Source organism: Athene noctua, chromosome 8 (assembly GCF_965140245.1).
Source record: "Athene noctua chromosome 8, bAthNoc1.hap1.1, whole genome shotgun sequence".
Classification (NCBI taxonomy): Eukaryota; Metazoa; Chordata; class Aves; order Strigiformes; family Strigidae; genus Athene; species Athene noctua.
The window spans coordinates 16,782,551-16,804,981 of record NC_134044.1 but is presented as its reverse complement, the minus strand read 5'-3'; the positions used below and the strand labels follow the sequence as shown (position 1 = coordinate 16,804,981).

At 47.1% G+C, this 22,431-nt stretch overlaps 1 protein-coding gene across 2 annotated transcripts in view; it reads left to right on the top strand.

The window, feature by feature from the left end:
* Positions 1-3,126: 3,126 nt before the first annotated feature.
* CCDC50 (coiled-coil domain containing 50) overlaps positions 3,127-22,431 on the top strand; it is a 44,688-nt gene continuing 25,383 nt past the window's right edge. For both annotated transcript variants that reach the window (XM_074911831.1, XM_074911830.1), the window contains exons 1-3: positions 3,127-3,298; positions 19,728-19,790; positions 21,963-22,092. In XM_074911831.1, coding sequence (XP_074767932.1) covers positions 3,250-3,298; positions 19,728-19,790; positions 21,963-22,092 — 242 coding nt within the window. In that variant the 5' untranslated portion in view covers positions 3,127-3,249. The remainder of the gene's footprint in view (positions 3,299-19,727; positions 19,791-21,962; positions 22,093-22,431) is intronic.

Genomic DNA, 22,431 nt, shown 5'->3' with positions numbered 1-22,431 from the left:
TGGGAAACGAGACAGGCTTGTCTTCCAACAGAAGCTCCTGTGAGATTAAGTACCTGCTCTTATAAAGATTGAAGTGTCATTGTCTTCCTATTTTAAATAAAAGAAAGTGGTTAGTCTTCCCAGCTTTATTGGGATTCATCTACTCACCACAACATATACCATCTTGTCAAACTAGATGCTGTACAGATTGCACAGGAAAAGCTGATGTCAGTCTAGCAGAACAAACACCTTCCATGATTTTGGTCTAGAAGCAGCAGCTTTTAGACACAAGTGAGACTCGGGAAGGTGATTTGAGATCCACCACAATGAGGAATCTTTTGGGACCGTAAGATGTGATGCTGCTGCAGTGCTAGCATTATATCAATAGCTTGTTCCCTGGATCCAGTTTAATTCTGTTCATCCTCAGCTTCCCTGTGGTCATTTTTGGGTTTTGTAGCTCTCTTTGAAACCTTCTATAATCTTCAAGTGATTCATGCCATCTTCCAATCTCAGAGATTTCATCTGAATACATCTCCCAAAAATCAAGCTACGATGAGAGGGAAGTCCAATGTCAAGATTGCAAAGAAAATCCTTTGGTGTGTGGGACCCTGCCTTAGGGAACAGTGCTGACAAATGCTGTTCACTAGTTTTGCTTGTGTTACCCCTCCCAGAGGCCTGTTCAGCCTTTCTGTGCTCTGACAGACAGAGGTGTTCCCCTCATTTCCAGCACCAAGAAATAATATCACTGATGTTGTCTCCCAGTAGTTTCTTTGGGTCCTAGCTGAGCTCACCATCCAGCTGCTATCACTGAGCTTCAGCAGATCTTGCAAGAACAATATATTTGCATGATTAAGGGAACCATTGGGAATGCATGAGGAGCCAGATAATTTGTCTAGTAGAAACCTGAACTCAGGAACCTTGGGAACTATTCTGCCATGACCCTGAGCATCTGGTACCAGATCTTGCTTTAGTGAAACTACACATAGCCAGGAGCACAGCTCTCTCTTAACAATAGCCAAAGTCACATCAGCCGAACACAGTATCTCTGGGGTGCAATGCAGATTATGACTAATTTATGTTGCTGGTTTTGGCTCTAGCCAGACAATGTGATACAAATTCATTACTGAAGACTAAAGCAAAGAGCTGTGTGCTTGGAATAAAACGCATGATCACTGGGATGGACGGCTTAAAAGTTGTGTTCATAGAAGTAGGGTCATAAGGGTGGCTCTGTTGCATTAAAGCTGCTGTGTAAATGTCAATGCTTCAGGCTTTCAGCTTCTGCTGCTTTGTATTGAATACCTTATACTGAGAGAAGAGCAGGAGAAGGCCATAATCCAGTTTTGGAAGGTTGTGACCTCTGTCAGATCAGTATGTTTTGTGCCACTTCTGTATATTCCTGGTCGCTTGGCCTCTTCTTTTGTCCTCACTTTTGTCCAATAATAAATGCTTATTCAGTGATCAAAAAGCTTGATTAGTAAAAGGAGAAATATGCCCAGCAGAACATACTGAGTTCAGAAAAACTCAGATTTAAGAGTTTTTAACTAGAAACAGATTTTTAGATCCTTCACCCCTTGTGTGAATGGCAGGGGGATTAGAGGGAGGAGCTGGGACTGTGACAGGAGATAATCTGTGTGATCTGCCCCTTGGAGGGACAAGACCCTGTGACTAATCCCCATCTGTATGATCATATGGAGTACCCGCTACACAAGATGACCACTCATCTCTCAGTAAACGGGCACAACAGCCTTCTAGGCAGAAGGCTCATCAGGTCTCTCAGCATCTGTCAGCACACAGGAGGGGTGTGCTAGGTATGCGTGAGAAGGGAGCATAAATACAGACAATTCAGTGACCTTTTCTGTGGAGAAGGCTGAGTGGTTGAAGAAAAGGTAAAGGCAGTCAGATTAAAGACAAAGTCTATGAACACCTGCTTTGGGGATGATGAAGCATCATTTGAAAAGGACAGAATTAAGGACAGACAGTTACTGAGTTTCAGAAAATGGGACTGGAAAATTCTGGAGAAGCACAAGGCTAACCCTCTGGAAATCAATTCTTTTTGTTGCATTCAGTTTCTTTGATGTTTTTACTTTTTAATAAAATTGAGATGATATTCCCTTTGCTGTTTTTTCTGAGATATGACATCCCACTATGTTTCCCTCTCAGCTCCTGTCCCAGTTGCCCAGGGCACAGAGCTCTCTGGAGCCTGCTGGAGAGGGTGGGCAGGAGATGGGCTCAGCCCCCTCTCACCCTGCATCCTTGTCCTTACCAATGGTGTGGGACATTAGAACAGAAGCTGGAGGCCACCCATTTCAAATGTGGTAATATTGACTTCATCTGCTGCTTGCATACTCCTGAGATACACACTTATGACCAAGACACTAAACAGTTGACGTGAGTGATCGGTGGTGTTGAGCACAGCTCAGACATCCCTAAACCCCAAATCCGCTTCCTCTTATCTCCTCCACTTTGCCCAGAGGACATCATCTCATGCTATTTCTTTACTGCTGGGAAAGAAGGGTGGGCTGCAGCTCCAAGTCCTCCCCTTCTCTCCTCAAGGCTGGCTCTAACCCGTACGTGGCTACTGAGGTTCAAAAGCCTCTCAAGGTGCTCCCTGGACAGAAATCTCTCCTCTGCACTCCCTCCTGGGGAGTGCCCGTCCCAAACTCATCCCATCCCCCTTGCGTCCCCTCCCTGAGACAAGGTGCACCGTGCCGCGGCGGTGGCAGCCGCGGGGCAGGGGACTCGTCTGCGGCTCGACCTGGGCGCGTTTTCCTCTCCCGTGGAGGCACTGGGGTGGGGCGGCTCGGGAACGGGGGCAGGGGCGGAGCTGGGGCAGGGGCACCCGGATCCGGCACGGGAAAGCCCCGGCGGCCCCTGGGCGTCCGAGCGGTTTGAAAAGCCGCTCCGGCAGTAGTAGGGGATCCCCACACCCCCCGCCTCTAAAAAGAAAAAAGTAAAATGAACTATAAATAAAGGCGCTCGGAGGCTTCCCGTCCCGCTGAACTGCTGCCTGAGCCCCGCCGGAGAAGGGGAGGGGGGAAGAATCCCGCGGCCCCCCGCCCACCTCCCGGGGGGGCAGAGGGGCGGTGAGCGCGGCCCGCCCCGCCCCGGCGCTTTCTGTCCCCTCTCCCGCGCCGTACGGCCGGGCGCGCCGGCTCCATCCGCTGGCAACTTCGGGGCGCGGGGCGCGGGCGGCGCCGCGGCTCTGCCCTCACCCGGGGGCGAGGGCTCACCCCACCCCACCCCGCGGGCCGGTCGGCCAGCCCCCCCGCCATGGCCGGGATCGGCATCGACCACTCTAAGCTGCCCGGAGTCAAAGAAGGTAGGGGTCACCCCGGGGGGGGCTGGACGGGACGGGGCGGTTTGGGGGAAATTGGGACAAGGAAGGGGACAAACTCTTTATTTTATATTTAAAAAAAATATTATTGTTATTTTAAATTTTCCGGCCGCGGGGGCGGGTCGTGGCGCTCCCGGTGGAGCCGGGTCAGCGCGGGGGGCGGGGGGGCTCCGGGGGCGCGGGCTGCGTGGGGCCCTTCGGGGTTCGCGGGAGCCGTCGCGCTTCCCCGTGTGTGGTCTTCGGCGGTTGTGCGGGTCGGCGGGAGGGAGGGAGGGGAGGCGGCCGAGGGCCGGCGGGGCCAGAAGAAGCAGCAACGTTACCGTGACGGGCAGCCGCGGCCGCCGTCCTCGCCCGGCTGACGGCTGCCCTTCCCCGGCGTGCGGCGGGGGCCGGGCGGGGAAGTGCCGCCGCTCCCCGGGAGGAGGCGAGGAGCGGCGCTGGGGGAGGGGGCAGCCCTTTGTCTGCGCCGGGGCCGAGACGCCGCCGGCGCTTCTGCTCGGCTCCCCCGGGCGCTTCTGCTCGGCTCCCCCCGGCGCGGGCGGGCGGGCGGGGGGCTGGGGCAGGGCTGCGAGCGCGGCGGGGTGCGCTCCCACGGGGGTGAGGTTTGCTGTGGAACAGCTGGGACACCCTTCGGGGGTGTCGGCGTGAAGATACGTTCCTCGCAGTTACAGCGCGGCTGGGTCTGGAGGCGCAGCTGGCGGCACTGAAAAATGGGAGCCGAGCTGGGAATGACCACAGATTTGCTGATGGGGGGGGACTGGCGACGTTGAGGTCCCCGTTAAAAATACTTGAGCCTGCGGGGGTTTCGTGAAGACTTTGCCCTGCGTTGAGCTCTGGAGCGCCAAGCAGCAGCTTCCTCCACCCTGCAGAATCCTTGCGTGCCCCCCGAGGAGAGGGACGGGTGGGCTGGCAGGGCCCCGCTCGCTTCCCGGGTGTCCAGCTGCAGCGTGTTGGCCTGTGCTCGGTCCGGTCCCCTCCCGTGGGGCCAGGTCGGCCTCGGCTTCCCTCTTGACGTGTGCCTTTAAGGTTAATTAAAGGTGCCCTGGAGCCGCTTTGGGTTTAAAAAGCTCTGTACGAGGTAGAGTCTGTTCTTCCTGAAAGTAGTATCAATCCACAGAAGCTCTGTCAAAGTCAAGTTATTTTAGATTTACGCAGTAGTAATGGAGTGCCTGTCTAAATACAACCAAAATTCCTTAAACTTGTTTTCCTTGCCGCTGGCCGTTTCTTTTTCGCTTTTTAAAATTTCAATTCTTACAATAGCAAGTGTGAATTTGATGATTCAGCTAGTCAAGCGTAGAAGGCATGTGTCTGTGCTGGGAGTTGGCGGTTCCTTTTGACCTCTTGTCATCCTTTAATATTTCACTTATTGCTATTGGAAGAAAAGAAATCCATGTGCTGAAGTTTTAGGGGTTAGTGTTGGTCCTGTTAAGTCATTAGTGAAATTGTTATTGGTCATTTTAGTGTGGCCAAGGTCTCATCCTTAGAGGCTGTCCACACATGGTTACTCAAGAAAATGAATCCAATTAACCTAAGTAGCCTTGGATTTGATTTAGCTTGATTCATTTTTGAAGTGAACTAACTGGACTGAGTTAAGGTTCCTTACATGCTGAATGAAAGTATGTTTAGAGGGTTGCTTTGTAGCTCAACCAGTCCTTGGTAAGTTTGCACTTATGGTTAGCGAGGATTAAGTTTCAAGAGTGTCCTGGTATGACAGTCTGCTGTTACCTGATAGCAATTGGATTAAAGTAGCGTCCCAGAGCAGCTCCAGCATGCAGAGCAGATGAGGCCTGAGCTGTGTTCTGCAAAGCCTCAGGCATGTTGCACGTTTTTGCTTTAGTGGCGTCATTTGTTTTTATTGTAGAAAGTGTTGAAACCAAGCTATGCTTTGGATTAGATCTTTTCATGCTTGGTGTTGGTGCCAACTAAGGAGAGAAATGCATCACCTTCCATACCTAGGGAAATATTTATTGTTCCTGATACAGAAATCACTGTTGATCCTTCTGGAAAAACATTCCCATTCTTCATTTCGGGTAAAGGTCAGTTTAGTCGTTCATTAACAGTGAAGAACATTGTTTTGGTTTGAGTACTTTGTTCTTCACCAGCAGCCCTTCAGAAGGGAAGGTGGGGTGTCCAGGTTCTCCCTGGCTGCAGGTAGCTAGGACTGCTGCGAGACAGCATCGCCCTCCTCTCCCAATATGGTCTCAAACTCTTCTACAAGTGAGGTCATTTCTGTACACTGATGGCAGTGAAAATCTGGTAACTAGCTAGGTGCTGCAGGAAGCATTGCTTCTTGTGTTTACTTTTCTTTTTTATCTTTAAAAGCATTTATAGTAGCTGAAGGCCTGATATAGGTGGCATTTCACTGGTGAAAACTACTTCAGCTGGTCCAGTTTGGTTTGTGGGCAGGGGTTTACTGGTATAAAATACATCCTCAAAACACTCTCTTGCTAGTATAAACTAGACCTTAGTGCGGCAGCCTGGTGTTACAGAGCCATTTTTCCATGGGCAGTAAAGTGGATGTTCTGACCACTGTGGTCAGTAAAGCTCTTGTAAGTTATTTGCTGAAGGTTTTGGTGTTAGTTGCAATCTGTGGACTGAATTTCTCTGCCTGTATTTCTATTTGCTTCTCAAGTGTCTGTGACATTCCCTCTTTTCACAACGCAGCTTTTGCTGTGTGCTCTTTTGACCCACCCCAGGGGATTGCTCAGCTCTGTGTGTGTAGATCTTTTTTACTAGAGGTCTCATTTGTGAGCCTCTTGGGTAGAAGAGCATCTGGAAATATTATTTTAATTAGTTACTAATAAAGTAAATAACAGAAACTGGCTTGGGCTCTGCTTGATCTCTAATTGTTTCTTATCTCTTGTAATCTGATGCTTTACTAGCAGCTAAAATTGAGAAGGGCTACACCCTGTCTTTGGCTGCCCGTTTCAAATGAGCGCTTCGGTGCAGCTCCTTGTGCCATCTCAAAGCGCTGTGTATTGCCTCTCGAACCCAGGAGGCATCCCTGCCTGCATGCAGGCAGGCAGAGCTGCATGGGGCATGTTCCCATTTTGGAGCTGTACAGACCTTGCCCCTCTCTAGAGGATGTACCTGTGGTTCTGCCTGCTGTTGCTGCCTTTGCTGAAGGATTGAGCTCTTTGTCAGTGGCTTTGCAGAGGGATGCCTGTCTGCTAAGCTGAGGCTCAGCGCCTCATCCAGTGCAGTCTTGGAGAGCCATCAGTTGTTAGTGGCAGCAGGTAAAACCCAGGTACAGGCTTCCTTCCCAGGGGGTCCTGATCTTCCTGCCAGTTTGAATCCTCTGTGAGGAGAGAAAAAGGAGGTGGGAGGGGGAAGAGAAGGACCCTGAACTCTGCATCAGCAGTGTACAGCTCTTTGGAACTGTGGAAAATTGCAGTGGCTTAAGTGTTTTTATTTAATTTTATTTATAGTTGTACTATAAAGAAGTATAAGGGCAGTACATCTGTGCCAGTCATTAGAACCAACCCTGCTGCTCTGCTGTCTCTTGAGCTCCAGCCTTGACAAAGGGTGATTGTGCCACCCGTGCTGGGAGAGACACGGCAATAATGCTCACACTATGGTTTCTACTCTTCACTAAGAATCTGATTTGGCTTTCTGAAGCCCCTGAGCTATACGTTAAAATGCAGCTCACTGTAGATTGCTGCCAGAGAGGCCAGTTGCCCAAACATAGTAGTAAAAGATACACCTCTGACTGTGGCTCTGGGAAACAGGAAGGGCTTGAATCTTTATGTTCCGTCTTGGCAAAGCGTTCTCTGGGGCAGGCAGCCTGGCTGGCGCTCTTGCCTTAACGTAAATTGAATAAAAGTTTGCTGTAAGCATCCAGTCTTCCTCTTCCTCCGAACCATAGCACCTTCCCTCTGACCTCTGCAGCTTAATGTGACTTTTGCTGAGACTCCTGCCATAAAAACCTCCTGACTGCTGACTTTCCAAGTGAATGGGGAAGGGGTCAGCTCTGAGGTGCAGTGTCTCAGGTTCCCGTGGAACAGACTGATGTTACTGGCTTATGCCGGGGCTTTTGGTGACTGTGAGCTCAGTAACATGATAGTGGGCAAGAGAAACTTGATGTCTGTCAAAGGTGGAAGCACGTTCAGAAAGTGTTGATGGCTGGCACGGTGTCTGGTGAGGAGGGATTCTGCTTTGGGATTTTTCAGGGGGCTGGTGTTGAGGGATGAGATGTCAGCTGTTCTCATGAAGGAGGGTTTGGCCTTTAACTGGATTAATATAATCAGGGCAATAATTTTGAGAGCAGCAGAGGGTCAGCCCGGTCACTGTGAAACCACCTGCCCCATGCCCTTTGGCTCCCTCTGAGATTTGTCCTTGCAGCATGATGTGAAGTGTCATGGTTTTCTGCTTTCCTTGGAGAAGGGCTCTGAAAATTCAGGCAAGCTGGATGGCTTGAGGGCAATGGGGAGGTGGAGAGTGATGCGACATAGATGCAGGCTTTTCTTTCTAGGTCACTGGTTCATGTCCAGCTCTTCTGAGTAATAGGAGGTCTGTTTTTCCAGCATGCATGAATTCAGTAGCTGAGGCTGTGGTACTATTTTCACTTCTGGTTAAAGCTGGGTGAAAGTTTTATTATGCATTTAGTTGTTCTGGGTCTGCAGAGCTTGGCAGAGGAGATGGGCAGGATTAGCATATTTCATGCTCTTGGCTCCAAAATGCAACTAAGCAAGCAGGTCTGCCTCCTTCCATCCCTTAAATTCTTAGCACTTGTCCTCTGCGAGCTGCTGTGGAGGTTGTACTGAGGCAAAAAGATCGTTCAGAAGCAGTCTTTGGCAGAGAGGAGCTTCCAGACTCATGTTGATGCCTTCTGCAGAGATGTTTCCTTAGTTACTGACAAGTTTTTGTACTGGGGTAAGAGGGGGCACAGTCTCTTTTGCCCTCATTGCTGGGGATGGGGAGGGGGCTTTCCCCCATTTGTGGTACTAGGACGTTGGCCGTCACTCATTGCTGCTCTCTGAGTAATGATCTCAGCTGAGCAGTGTGTTGCAGGCAGCATTGTGTTTGCTGTGACCACGGGCCTCTGTTTAATCTTTAATTTCCTGTGGCCATGAGCAATGTCAGAGGGTGCACGCATGCCAGGCGGGAGTTGGAGATGGCTGCTGCAAGGAGCAGGAGAGGCCGCTTGTGCTCTCTCTGGGCAACCCCACTTGGAGAAGCAATGGGATGTGCCTTGGGGCTGTGTGGAACTTCTGTTTTGCTGGGATAAGCTTTCTTTTTCTTAGAGACATCCAGTTCATATGAATGTGGTGATTTATAGGATGAAGTGGTATGTTCCCTCCCCTCTTCCTCGTCACCTTCCCAGTGTCCCCAGCTGGCTGGCTTCCCACTCGCTCGCTGCTGCTCCTCTGTGTAGTGTGGGTTTGAAGGCTGAAGGACTGAGGAAGGAGGCTGGTCTGTTGGTAAAACTGCCTTAAAACTCGAGAAGCTTAGGTGCAGTTTCTGGTGTGGCACTCGCTTCTGGCTTGTCCTTTTGTCTTTCTCTAAAAGGTGATAAGTATATTTGCTGTTCTGCTGCTGGTGGCTTGTGTTGCAGGGAGTGAAGGGCGTTTGTTGGGTATTTCTACAGGTTGAGCAGGACTACCATCTCCCTGGAGGCTGCTGTGTGTCAGGGATGCCCTGTGTCCACCTTACAGTGACACATGGAACACATGATGGGACCTTGTAAAAGTCGCTTGACACTTGATTTATGCCTCCTTTTTAAAAATAGAAATTGGAGCCTTCCCATTGTTTTCTTTCTCAGTACATGAAAAGATACCACACAGCTTTTTGAGTGAGTGCTATATGGCCTTGGCATTGTATGGCAGCTCGGAGAGACTTTTAGCAGGTCTGGAAGGAGAGCAGGAGAGTGTGGCATCACACCATATGTATAGAGAGATGCAAGACAGGACTGTCGTGAACCTTGCTTGAGCAAAGGAGACCAGTTAAGCCTGAGTGCTCATAATATCTACACTGTAACCCCGGGCACTTTGTGAATTAAGCTTACCAGAAGTGTTACTTTCCTTGGGGAGAAGGGTGTGGATAAAAGTCTGCTCAGAAGCCTGGCACAGCCATTCTGCCCCTGCCCAAGGATATTGTGTCAGGCTCCAGAAGCTCAACTGATGATTATTTTAATTGTATGCTAACCCGTGGTCACTGCGATGATGCTCTGTCACCCATATAAAAATAGTGCGCTCTTTTAGACACAGGCCTGGGTTGGTAGAGGTTTGGTCTGTGCACTCTTTGACAGCCCTGACTGCGGTGAGTGCTGTTCAGGACGGAAAGTTGAAGTGGGTTTGCAAGTGAGTCACTCTTCTTCATTTCTGTTTTTCAAAAGAGGTGTAAAAAGCTGTATGCAGTAAAACTTTGAGTGCCTCTGTGTATATGGGTATGGTTCATTCTTTTCCCAACCTTCTGCTGAACCAGGACTCAGTGGCTGGAGGAATTGGCTCAAGGGGAAATGTTATGTGGGCTTAGTATGTGGTGTTCAGTAAGTGATAACAAAGGGGAAGAGGACATAAATGAGCAAATATTTGAAGGCAGTGAGAGACATGCATACACATGAACACTGACAGGGCTGATCCAAGAAGTAATGGGATGGAAGGAAGGAAGGAAGTTTATGCAAGCAGGAATATTTCCTGACAGTGAGAGGTATGGTTTTTTCCTTTCTGCAGAAACCTCTCCAAAACACACGGTGCATATAGCAATCACAGAATCATCTAGGTTGGAAAAGACCTTGAAGATCATCTAGTCGAACCATTAACCTAACACTGTCAGTTTTGGTCATTTACAGTCAGGACAAGAGGCTGGAGCGTGCCCCAGCAGGGAGTGTCCTCGCAGAAGGGACTGTCACCACTGACCTGGCATGTAGGCTGGAGAAACATTGGCCTGGCTCAGGGCAGCCTTCCCTGGTGTGGATGTAAAGCTTCTCCCCCCTCTGCATGGCAGAATGGCTTTGCACTGCAAAAGCACCTAATTTTATCATGTATGTATGGCAAACATTTACTTGTGGGATCCTGGTGGGAAGAATTTTTTTCTCCCTCTGTTCTAAGTTAGCTTTATTATTGGGGTGCTGGCTGGTGGGATGGGGAGGATTTATGTCCTAAATTGACCAACGCCTCTTGGAGCCTTTAGCAGTGATGTTGGGGGCCGGGGTGAAGCAGTGGAGGACAGCAGGGAAAGACCTGGGAGTTTTCCAAGCTGCCAGGGTGTTGGCTGTTTTTGTGGCACGCAGAGAGCACTGCTGTTTGCAGGGCTGCACTCTCCTGCAGGCGATTTGGTCGGCGCCAGGTTTCCGAAGGAAGTTGGTGTTGGGAAGTGGCTGGGCTCTCCTGACCTTACTTGCAGCGCTGGAGGGACTGGGCCATTAGCTAAGGCTGCACAACCCTGCCTGCATTCCTCATATCCCTGATAAAAGGCGGAAAAGGCAGGTTTGCCTCCAGCTCTGATTACAGTGTTCAGTTGCCTGGCACTCCCAAGGTGGTTGGTGTTGTGCAGAGCATAAGCTCTGGCCGCGTAACAGGTGAACTTGCTAGGTCCCGATTTTCATTGTCTCGTCTTTTCTTAAGAAGCTGTGAGTATTCAGTATCACCTAAAGGTGATTTAGCTTCCAAAGCAAAAATTTTACTTCCAACTGACTTGGAGCTCATTTTGTGTCCTCAGAGAAGAGGCATTTAAAAAGCTGACAGCCTGCTTCTTTCTTCCTTGTTCTGGGCAGTGCACAAGAGCTGTGGGCACAGATGCCACAAAGTGGTTTGCTCTAGGTTGATGCTGGGAGCTCTGCCTCCCTGCCCATCTGGCCCCAGAGGCCAGGGACTTATTCTTACCCTCTTCTGCCACCGTCTTAAATCTGTAGTTGCTAAGGGCAGCGTGCCAACACAGACCTGTGACAGGAAGGGAGACATGTATTGTTAGTGCTGCAACTTTACTATTTGTGACACTTTCGTAGATGGATGTGAAGGTTTGACTGATCTGGGGCCAGTTTTGGTACTTGGTGTTCTCCCATGCTGACTAAAACCTGGAGAACTTAAACGCAGGAAGGGAGGGAGGAGAGGAGAGAGTACCTGTGAGGAGCTGGCAAAGCAAAGAAAAGGGGCTTTGAAATGAGGCAGAGCATCCTCGGTTGGTTAGGTAGAGGAAGGTTGTTCTTGTGGAGCAGATTAGCAGTGCAGGCAGCAGCTGAAAGGGTGGCAGACACGAGTCCTCGCAGCCTAGCAGCTGCCTTTCTAGGAAAAAGGAAGCTGATGGGAATCTACAGTCGGCTCTGATTCTTGCACAGGATCAGTTCAGACACCTCCAGCTTCAAATGCAGCACAGCCCAGGATTCCAGCAAACCTGGGAGCCTGCCCTGAGGCCCACCCTTGTGCAGCTTTGCTTCTTAGTATCTGATCTGGCTGAATAAAACCTGGCTTGTTTGCATGTGCACTGATGCTGCTGGCAGACCTTCCAGCTGCAGCTCTTGCTTTAGCTACAAGTCTTGGAGCAGTCTCAGGCTTGAGTCTAGTCACCCAAAGTCTGAAAAGAAAGCGGCATCTCTGAGGGAGTCTTTCTTCTGCTTGTGTCTCTAGAGATGCTTGTTCCTCCAAACAACTGTGTTGGTAAAACCATGCTTTGGCGTTTTGAGAGGAACTAGGACCTTTTTTTGGCACTTGACACCTTCTGCGCGGGTGTCAGGCTTTCAGAAGTCAGCCTGGTGTAAACAGTCACCAAACTGAGTCAGTGCATGAACTTGGACCAGAGGGGCACCAAGAGCTCCCTTTCTGAATCCCATGTCCCTTGTATTTTGCTACATTATCTTTTAGGATTAAACTGGAGAAGCCTAGAAGAGCTGACACTTTGAATTATCTTTGCTCCAAGCTGCCTGCCTGCCTCTCTGGAGCTGCTCTGTGAGCTTATTGACCACAGCCTGAAACTGAGGGCTTAGAAATGCTAGTGAAGCATACCAGATCCGAGGTGCCATGGTTCCTGAAAGGCACCCTGAACCACAAAAGTGGAGCTGCCAGCTCTCTGCAGAGAAACTACTGAACTGAGCAAGGCATTTAGGCTTCCATTTAGCAGAGAACACAAGTTTTACCTATCTGGGAAATTCAGTGTGCCCTTCCAATAATTTTGTGTAGTACAAAATTGCCTAAAATGCTGACATAAAAGCTGAAATAAACAGATCAAATCAAAATACAGCAATCACCATTGAGATGGGTCTGGGGGAAGGGAGCATATATAGCACAAATTTATTGAGATGCAAGCTCCATGCCTGAGCAGTTTTCTGAGTGGGTGGCTGTTTTGAGTTATGCGTGAAAGGAGACTGTTTTTCTTTTCCCCCTCCTTTACACTAGTTTAAATGAGTGGTGTTGGGCTTAAAACTAAAACTGCTGTGACATCCTGCCTGCACAAGATACAAAAAAGCCTTCAGAAATGGACAGTGTTGTATGATCCATGGGACACCGCTGAAAGCGTGTTTTACAGCTACAATAGTGCTTATGGGGACATCGGTGTGAGCCAGGGATTTTGATCTCTCCTGGCAAAGGTAGCTCCTGCCCTGCTCTCCACTGACTTGTGGGGTGGTCTGCCCTTGGGCAAAGTGAGGGTAAAACACATCTGCTGGAGGCAGTGTTGTTTGTTCTGCTGTGATCCATGGTTGGGTCACAGTGGTTAAAATTGACTGCTAACTCCCCGTGTTTACTGTTGATTCTTCATGTTGCACATGTGGTTAGCTGAGTCGACTGAAGCTGTCAGATGCTGGAGAGAACGACTACAGAAGCAACTTTCATTCTCATTGATGATTAAGATTAACTTCCTCCACACACAGACCCAGTTATGCCTCAGATATTGTCAGTGAAGTGTGTGTTTGGCTGCCTGGGGTCTACTACTTGGCTGTGGTGTCAGACTAGCCAAGCCATCCCTGACCAATATATCTACCTTGAGGTTTTTATACACATCCACCTGGATCAGATTTTGTGTCTGGGACAGGCTCTAGGATGACCTTCTGAGCTCCCTTGTGGCACTATTTTTTTTTTTTTTTTGCAATTTTAGGTATCTCCATCTTCCTGTTTATGCTGTGCAAGCACATCACCTTCTGCTTTGGGGTGTTCAGCAGATGCTCTCTCAGCTTGAGGACTGCTCTACCGTGCAGTTTGCAGGCAGGTCTACAGAAGTGAGAATGCCAAATTAGTAGCTTCAGAGAAGGCATTTCGTGAATGCTACTGATTACTGTTTCAAGGCAGATTAAAAAAATAGGCTCATGTTCTGAGGTTTTGGTTCCAAAATATATATAGTCTTCCTTTTCAAAAGTATTGTTGGGCAGGTGAGAGCTTATTGTTGGAGAATGGTGCAGGCAGTGCAGAAACCTCTCATGGCCTTGACCTCAAGGCGTGAGTTTAGAGCAGAGATGATAACCTTCTTCTCGGATCCCAAGCTGTTGCTAGCTTCCAAGTCAAGACTGCCAGTAAAAAAAACATGGTTCTGTGGCAATATTTTTACACATTAGCTGAGACCCCTCAGTTTGGTTCCCCATTGGGCTGCCCAGTCTCCTTGTGCTGCGTTGTAGCTCCTGCCTGTGTGAGATGGTCTGGTACTGTGGCTGACAAGCAGAAAGCATTCCCTTGCCCAGGCTGCCTAGCACTGCTCTCCGCCTGGCAGCCACCTTCTTCCTGCGCCAGTTTTCTGATGTCCTTGGCACTGACGGTGCCTGGTGAACAAGATCCTAGGAATGCTCTGTGTAGCTGCAGCTGCAGCAGCCGAGACGTGTCCTGGCCAGCCTCTGTCGGCACCTGCATGTGGTAGCGGGAGCTCAGGAATCTCCAGGTGTGATGGGAGAGGCAGGATGGAAAAGAGAAATCCTGAGGTCAGGCCACGTATCTCACGGAGCAGCTTTGCTAGGGGCAAGAAGGAAATGTCCCTGTTGCATGTTTCCCCTGGAAAAGGCCCTCTGGGGAGCCTCTCGCCTCTAGTTGGGTGTCTGCTTGGTCATGTTGGTTTTATTTCAAGGAAATGATCCTCATATTGTGAAGGGCTTACCTGGCTTGGATTGGCCTGGCCAGTCCTTGTTGGAAAGAGCCTCTGTGAGGTCCCAGCTTGCTTTCTGACCTGCAGGGATCTTCATAACTCAGCATTTTCCTGAGACTGCTGGCTTGTAACAGGCAGCACTTGCTGCTTGCCACTTAATTTTTCAGCTCTGTAGGCCGTAAAAAGTGATTTTTAGCTGATGAAACTGTTTTTTCCTGTGTCACTTTTGTCTTTCCTCTCCCTCCTGTCCTTTAGTTCAGGATTCAAAAACTGCAGATGCTCCAAACTGAGCATGACTCACACCTTCTAGTTTATTTTGTGAATTATCCAGCACATGATGCTGACAGGAAAATGTTGGGAGTGGAGGGGGTGGGGAACAAGAGATGGTTTTTAAGACCCGAAAGGAAATGCTTGGAGCATGCATGTGTGGTCCCTGGGTCATTGAACTGGCCAGTGTCCCAGAGCAGAGCATATGGGCCACGTGAGCCAAGGGGGGGGCCCTTGGGCCCCTCAGCAGATATCAAAACACAGTCTAAGACTTCTGGCAGAAGTGGGGGGGGGGGGGTGTTTTGCTCTAAGCCTTACTTGAGAAGCCAGTGGGGTTTGACCTCTTGTAGAGACAGTGCATGTTCGTGCTGCCTATTCCTGGATGTTACCTACCTCTTTGTGACACACCTAAATATCACTAGCAACATCTGAGGCTGCCTTTGCTTCTCTGTTGTGGTTACCCCACTTTCTTTGAAGCAGCTTGGTGTTAGAAATGCTGAACTGTGGACCTGAGCTAATGCTGGAGAAAGCTACTGAGGCAAGTGGCAGAATCTAAAAAGGAAAAGGTTATTTCATGAAATTCGCCAAGTTGTCGTACCTAGAGACATCCTTATCTCAGCCATAAAGGCAAGGCTTGCAGCTGTGCTGCACAAGCCTCAGATGCACTGCTTCAGCAATCCTTAGAAAGGCCTATTTTCGGGGTGAACTCCTACCAGCAGAGAAGGCCTGTGCTTGGAGTTTGCAGAGTCTCTTCAGGATCCCTCAAGCAAGTGAGCTCCCTCTTTCATGCTGCTGTATGGATTTTGCAGCACACCAGTGCTGTAGAGCATGATGCTTCTGCCCTTGTCCTCCCCTGCTGGCACCTCCCTGGCTATGGCAGTGGCTGGGATTCCTGGGCTGGCATTTCTTTTATTGACAGCTGTGCCAGAAGCACATATCCCAGGCCTGCTCCCTGCTGTGCCAAGGCAGATTGGCTTAATCAGGCTATGGTAAACCTGTTGTTAATGTTTCACACTTCACTGGACTTGCCAACTGTAGCTGCTGTGATTGCACCCCTGCTGCTTGTTTGACTGTCTGATGGCTCACGGCCAGGGCTTGGAGATGGGAAGTCAAGTTAATTCACAGCACTGAATGTAACATTAATCTTACCTTTCTTTTTTCTTTAGAAAAAGTTAGGGAATAAGGAAATAGATTTCTTTCCCCTTAAATATGAAGCCTCTTGGAGAGGAGGAATGGTGAGTCTCTCCATTGTAATTGGGGCCATACTATTTCTCAGCACAAACCCAGTGAGCATAATACCTTGTAGTGAGCGTGCTGGGGCCACATTGAGACTGGGCAGGGGATGAGGACTGTCACCAGTGAAGCTTCATTTCAGACCATGCCTGGCTGGTCCACATCTACAGTTATTTCGTATTTGCCTCATTGTTGGATGCATGTCTTCAGGGATGGAGGGTTGGTTTCCTTGACCTCACTTGCAGCTGTGGTCATGCTTGACTCAGTGCCATGGGTGCTGGGTCTTGTCTTGGGGGAATGCTCTGCACTTGCCATCAACTCCAGGCTTGCTAGGGAGTTGCAGGTGGCCCTATCTCTTGCCACCTGGCTGGCTGACAGCACTTTGTTGTGTTTGTAATGGGATGTTCTCATCTTCCGTTGCACATTGTTCTTGGGCTGATGGGACTTGGGAATAATGTGCTCAGATGAGTTAGAGCCAACCAGTCTAGCCAAGTTTCTGACAGTGACGAAAGGTTGTCTTGTGCTGTCTTCCTTGCCAGCAACTTCAGCAGCACAAAGCAGGGCTGTGTGCTCGAGCTGTCTGGTCGTGGGTTTGTAAGAGTGGCTTAAGAGTGTATGCACAGCCAAGTGGTGGCTTCAGCAGTGCATGAATGAATCCAAACACTGTGCAAACCCAAGGCTTGCTGCTGCCCTGCCAGCCTCCTCTGTGAGATGGAGGCACTGTTGATCCCAGACATTTGGGAGCTTTCAGTGTGTACATCATGAATAGCCATCCAGTTCCCCTCTCTCTGTACTGGATCTTGATGGGGTAGTGAGCACAGTTTTAAGACACAGCCCTTGTATTCACATCTAGGCCCTGCAACTTGGTGGCTTTTCCCAGGGCATTGTCCCCACTTGCTTTGTCCCAGTTTGTTTAATTTCAGAGACCCACGAGCTACTTCCAGTAGGTCTTTGCAGGAGGAGCTGGAAGAAGCAGGCCCACCTATACAACACAACAGTATATGCGCTTGGCCTTTTTATTTAAGGAGTATGTACTTGCTTTAGGAAGTTTTTGTTGGCCCATCAATTAAAAAGGGTTAAACAATCATTGCGATGTTGTAGGAATGAAGCTCACTCGAGATGAGGCTCTTTTCGGGCTGGTGCAAGACTGTCAAGAGAAGAGCAGCAGTGTTCTACCACGGCCCTCCCACTTTCTCGCCTGTATGCCAAGCATATTTCTGTCAACGCGTTTCTTCCCAAACAAATAGAGAAGTGTGTCTGGGTGTGGGTAGAATGGAGTAAAAAAACCTCCTACGCACGTGTCCTCTCTGGGGAGGATGGAGCAAAGGTCTGCCGGGATCAGTAGCACCATGACCGACAAGGCAGAGCTCAAATACGGTGGGGATCAGAGCAGTGTGTGAGCCTGTGCAGGAAGGAGTTGGGAAGACTGGGATGCAGTTTCATGAGCATTTCTTACAGCAGCTATCTTTGTGCAAAAAACATGCATCTCTGAAATGTTCATCCTTGCTCCTGTGCTGCCTGCCTTGTCTTGCTAGTACAGCTGTTCAGGCAGCTGTGCAGTGGACTTGCTCAGAGACCTATTGCTGTTAAAAATAACACTTCCCTCCCCCCTCTTTTTTTTCTTCTAACTGTCAGGAACCAAGTGCTGCTTCTTTGAATATGTGGTGGTAAAAGCACAACCCTAGATTTGGGCAGACTGTGGCTCTGTATTGAGATGTCTTAGCTCTGAACTGTAGTAGGGCTCCAACCTCTGAGTTGAATGTGCCCTTCCAGCAGGCCAGATAATGCTTGTTGTAAGCAGAAGGTGGTTGTTTTGCAATTGTGCTATGAAGCTGAAGTAGTACTAGGGACCACAGAAGTAAAGTCTCAGTAGGTAAGATTCCTTTGCTCTATCCCATAAAAACGTGTTCATGATCACCAAGCACCCTGAGTATGTCACCTGTGAATAAATAGCACTGCTGCCTGCAACTCAGCTGTGGCTTTTCCAGATCTGTGGCTGAAGGCAGTGTTCTTTCTTCATATATACAAATGCTGGAAGTGTTTCAGTTCTATTTAGTGTTTTGTATCCTCTTTCCTTTTAAAAAAGAAGCTGCAATTAAAAAAAGCAACAACAAAACTTTAATTGCACCATCCAGAATTGTACATGCTTAAAGTGAGTCGCTATGGGATCATATAACCGTAATCTTTGTCCTCATCTCCACCCTGCTGATTGTCACTCTCCTTCCCTGAAACACTGCTTTAGCTTAGGAGCTTTTGTAATCTGTAAAACACCCTCCGATCCAGAAAGACTCAACCAACAATTCTGCTGAATACGATAAAGGAGAAAGCGTTTATCTGTCTCTTAGTACACACAACTAGAAACTCTTTTAGATATTTAATGAAGATACCTGGGTGCAGAGGAACATCTTGATGCTTCTTTAGCGGAACACATGCATCAGTTCGAGAAGAGGGAAGTTTTGTGGGACTGTGGCACCTGAAGATGTGTTTGCCTTCTCATTTCCTTGTATTTTCCACCCTCTGTGGTGATGGAAATGTTTTATCTTCTCTGACTCTGAGCCCTTTTATAAATGGGTTCCTCATAAATTCCCCCTGTAGTTTTGGTATGTTCTGGGGGTTTTGGGTTATTTTAACTTCTAGGCTGTTGCTGTGCTCAGCTAAAGAGAAACCTTGGTCTTCCCCAGAGGTTCTGCTTGTGGAGAGTAGTGGCAGTGGTTCGTACCTCCCTCTGCAGCTTTGGAAGCAACTTGTAGTTCTCTGCTGTACATTTCAAATGGGAGATACTCCCCTCTTGGGTCCTGTTAAACTGCCTAGCTTGTCATGTTGAGGGGAAAAACAAGTGACAGACCTCTCCAGTGTAAATTTTTCAGTACCCCTGCCTTAAACACCCCTTGAAGCAGATCGGAACACAGTGTATGGCAGATGTGCGGAGCGGGGCTCCATCCTGCAGTTTTGGGGGCACAGGTCACAGTTTGTCCTTGGTTCATCAAGAAGCTGATGTGTACCTACCACCAAAAGGCTGAACCAGATGCTGTGTGTGTGTCGCTGTCCCAATATGTATGCGACTTGTGGTTTTTTTGCCCCGCTGCCTATCATAACAAGTTAAAAATAAACCTTGGTGTTTTTCTACAGTGTGGGCAGAGCGTTCCTTTGAAAGTTCAAGTGCGAAAGTGATAGGCATTGGCAAAAATCTGCTGCTTTCAGACTGGTGCCAAAGGGAGCTCGCCCCCTACCCATTTATTTTGTCTCCGGGTCACTTTCAGCACCTTTTTAAGAAGGTGTGCTTATCCCTACCGGTAACACTGTGGTTGATCCCATATCTGGGTTCTAGGTACAAATCTAGCATCTGTACTTGAAAAAGTCAGGGAAGCTTACAAGCGACAACTGTAAAATGATGCCTGAGCTGGTAGAAATGCATTGCCCTGAGAGTCATGGAGCTCAGTCTGCTCAGCTTTGGAGAGGTGGCAGTGTACATGTGCCTTTGTGCAGAGAAAATACTATTTTCAGACTCTTTAACCTGACAAAGAAAGTCGTAGTAAGCACAAACACTTGCGCTTGGTTTTAGCTTAACAGAGTCGGTGTAGGCATTGGTGTAACTCTGGGTGGCATACACGGTTTTGTACACAAGGTCTGATCCAGTGGTGGTGTGAGCAATTCTGGCCTTAAACTAAAGGTGGAGGGGAGAGTGAAGAGGGCTTTTTATGCAAACAGGGACAAAGATGTAAGCGCTGCAAAAATAGCCACAAGTGCAAGAGGGGGAAAGATACACAAGTAAGATCTGGACTGGTAGAAAGTGTGTCAGAAATCTCCATGTATGTGTGCTCCCCTGACCCCCATAGCTCTTCTTGATTTTTTTTTTTTATTTTTTTTTGTTTCCTTCTCCTGATGCTAATTCTCTTGGCATTGTTTCCCTGTTCAGTGTGTCGAGACTTTGCTGTTCTGGAAGATCATACCTTGGCTCATAACTTACAGGAGCAAGAAAGTAAGTAGCAATGATTTTTTAGAACAAGCTGAAGCAAATTTGTCCCAACAGATATCTGTCTTTGTTTGGTTTTGCTAAGAAAAATCCTCCCTGCCTTTATTTAATTTTTATTCTTTTTAATGGAATACAGATTATTTTTACTGTCTTCACTGTCCTGTAACACCTGTGTTCCGCCCCAGCTCGCATTGTACCCTAGAAAGAGTTGCATTTCATGTTTCAATTTTGTGCTTTCCTTTAGAGCTGAGTTTATTTATGCCCTTTATGATAAAACTGCATGTAGGAGTGCACTTGAGGTTTTGTTGCTGTGCAAGGTTTTTAGAAATGACTAGCAATTTTGGAAGCTTCAAGTTTTATAGGCTGACCTGAAATGCAACCAGAAGAGGTCTGTTTATTTACTTATTTCAGAATCTCTAGTGCTTGCCTTTTGAAAGGAGACTTCCTTTTAAGACATTTTGAGGTAGGGCAGCTGTATACTACATGGGTTTAAAAAGGAGAAAAAAATGTACAGCCAGAAACTTCAAGTGACTGGTGATCTTTTCTTTTTCTTTTCTTTTTCTTTTCTTTTTCTTTTCTTTTTCTTTTCTTTTTCTTTTCTTTTTCTTTTCTTTTTCTTTTCTTTTTCTTTTCTTTTTCTTTTCTTTTTCTTTTCTTTTTCTTTTCTTTTTCTTTTCTTTTTCTTTTCTTTTTCTTTTCTTTTTCTTTTCTTTTTCTTTTCTTTTTCTTTTCTTTTTCTTTTCTTTTTCTTTTCTTTTTCTTTTCTTTTTCTTTTCTTTTTCTTTTCTTTTTCTTTTCTTTTTCTTTTCTTTTTCTTTTCTTTTTCTTTTCTTTTTCTTTTCTTTTTCTTTTCTTTTTCTTTTCTTTTTCTTTTCTTTTTCTTTTCTTTTTCTTTTCTTTTTCTTTTCTTTTTCTTTTCTTTTTCTTTTCTTTTTCTTTTCTTTTTCTTTTCTTTTTCTTTTCTTTTTCTTTTCTTTTTCTTTTCTTTTTCTTTTCTTTTTCTTTTCTTTTTCTTTTCTTTTTCTTTTCTTTTTCTTTTCTTTTTCTTTTCTTTTTCTTTTCTTTTTCTTTTCTTTTTCTTTTCTTTTTCTTTTCTTTTTCTTTTCTTTTTCTTTTCTTTTTCTTTTCTTTTTCTTTTCTTTTTCTTTTCTTTTTCTTTTCTTTTTCTTTTCTTTTTCTTTTCTTTTTCTTTTCTTTTTCTTTTCTTTTTCTTTTCTTTTTCTTTTCTTTTTCTTTTCTTTTTCTTTTCTTTTTCTTTTCTTTTTCTTTTCTTTTTCTTTTCTTTTTCTTTTCTTTTTCTTTTCTTTTTCTTTTCTTTTTCTTTTCTTTTTCTTTTCTTTTTCTTTTCTTTTTCTTTTCTTTTTCTTTTCTTTTTCTTTTCTTTTTCTTTTCTTTTTCTTTTCTTTTTCTTTTCTTTATTGCAGTTTCAGGTGTGGTGGCCTCTCTAATCTGCTTTGCTGGGTGCCAAGACTGTTGTTATCTCCCAGTACTAGATGCTAATACCATTCAATTCCAGCTACTTTGTCAAGTGTGCAGCTTGTGCTGCAGTTGTGCCCTTGCTGCTGGAATGTGAGACTACTGAATTAAAGATGGCTCTCAGCTGCAGCTCACATAACCATCTTTTCTTGCAAGCAGCATCCATGTATGGTAAAGGACTTGCTGTAATTTCTCAGTTGCTCTGTTGCTAAATATAAAGGTAGTGAGATTCTGGAACTGATTATGTTGGGAGAGAGAGGAGTTTCCTCCTCTAGAGGTTCTTGAGAACTAATCAGAGAAGCATCCATCAGAAGTGGTTTAGGTTCAGCTCGTCCTCACTAGCCTCTGGTGGTCCCTTCCAGACACACTTTATTACTCTAGGGTAATTTTTCATGGCTAGAAAATGAAATTCAAAGCCTAAAAAGCATTCCCTATAAACCTGGATGCAATTAAGATATGCAGATCTTGATTTGGTAACAGACACAGATATACAGCCCCCTCGGTGCTGAAATGAGGCAATCTCAATCTGCTAGCGTAATTTCAGTTCAGGACTTCCCCACCTTTGGAGATACTACATGATATTTCCCTGCCAAGAACTGTCTTCCTTTCTGGCCTGGAATCACCCTCCCACTTGCTTTGTCTTGTTCATACTGTGAAGTTTTGAAGGCTGATTTGAGGGTTCTTGTCTGTGTTTATTTCCAGTTGAGCATCACTTGGCAACCAATGTTCAGCGTAATCGTCTGGTGCAACATGACTTGCAGGTGGCCAAGCAACTGCAAGAAGAGGAGGATCTGAAAGCACGTGCTCAAATCCAAAAACACCGAAAAGACCTGTAAGTTTGGGATGGAGCTGTTGAAATGCAGGTCCCATTTGGTCAGAGCACTGAAATCAGCTGCTTTGATTTGAGTTGATTGACAGTATGTGGGGTTCAGGTTGACCAGCCTTTTGCTTTTGCTTCCTTTTTTCCTTTGGCTATCTGTTGCTGTAAAAGTATTGATACTAGGCTCTGGCACAGAGTGATGAGAACAGGGTGGGGGTAGGTGGTCCTGGGGCCCATCCTGGTTTTCTGCCGCCTGACCATGGGAAGGAGCCTTCCTGTTCTGCTGCCTGTTGGCAAAGTGGGGTAACTTGGCCACTTCTGTTGACCTTGTCCCTAGCTAAAGTTTGAGAA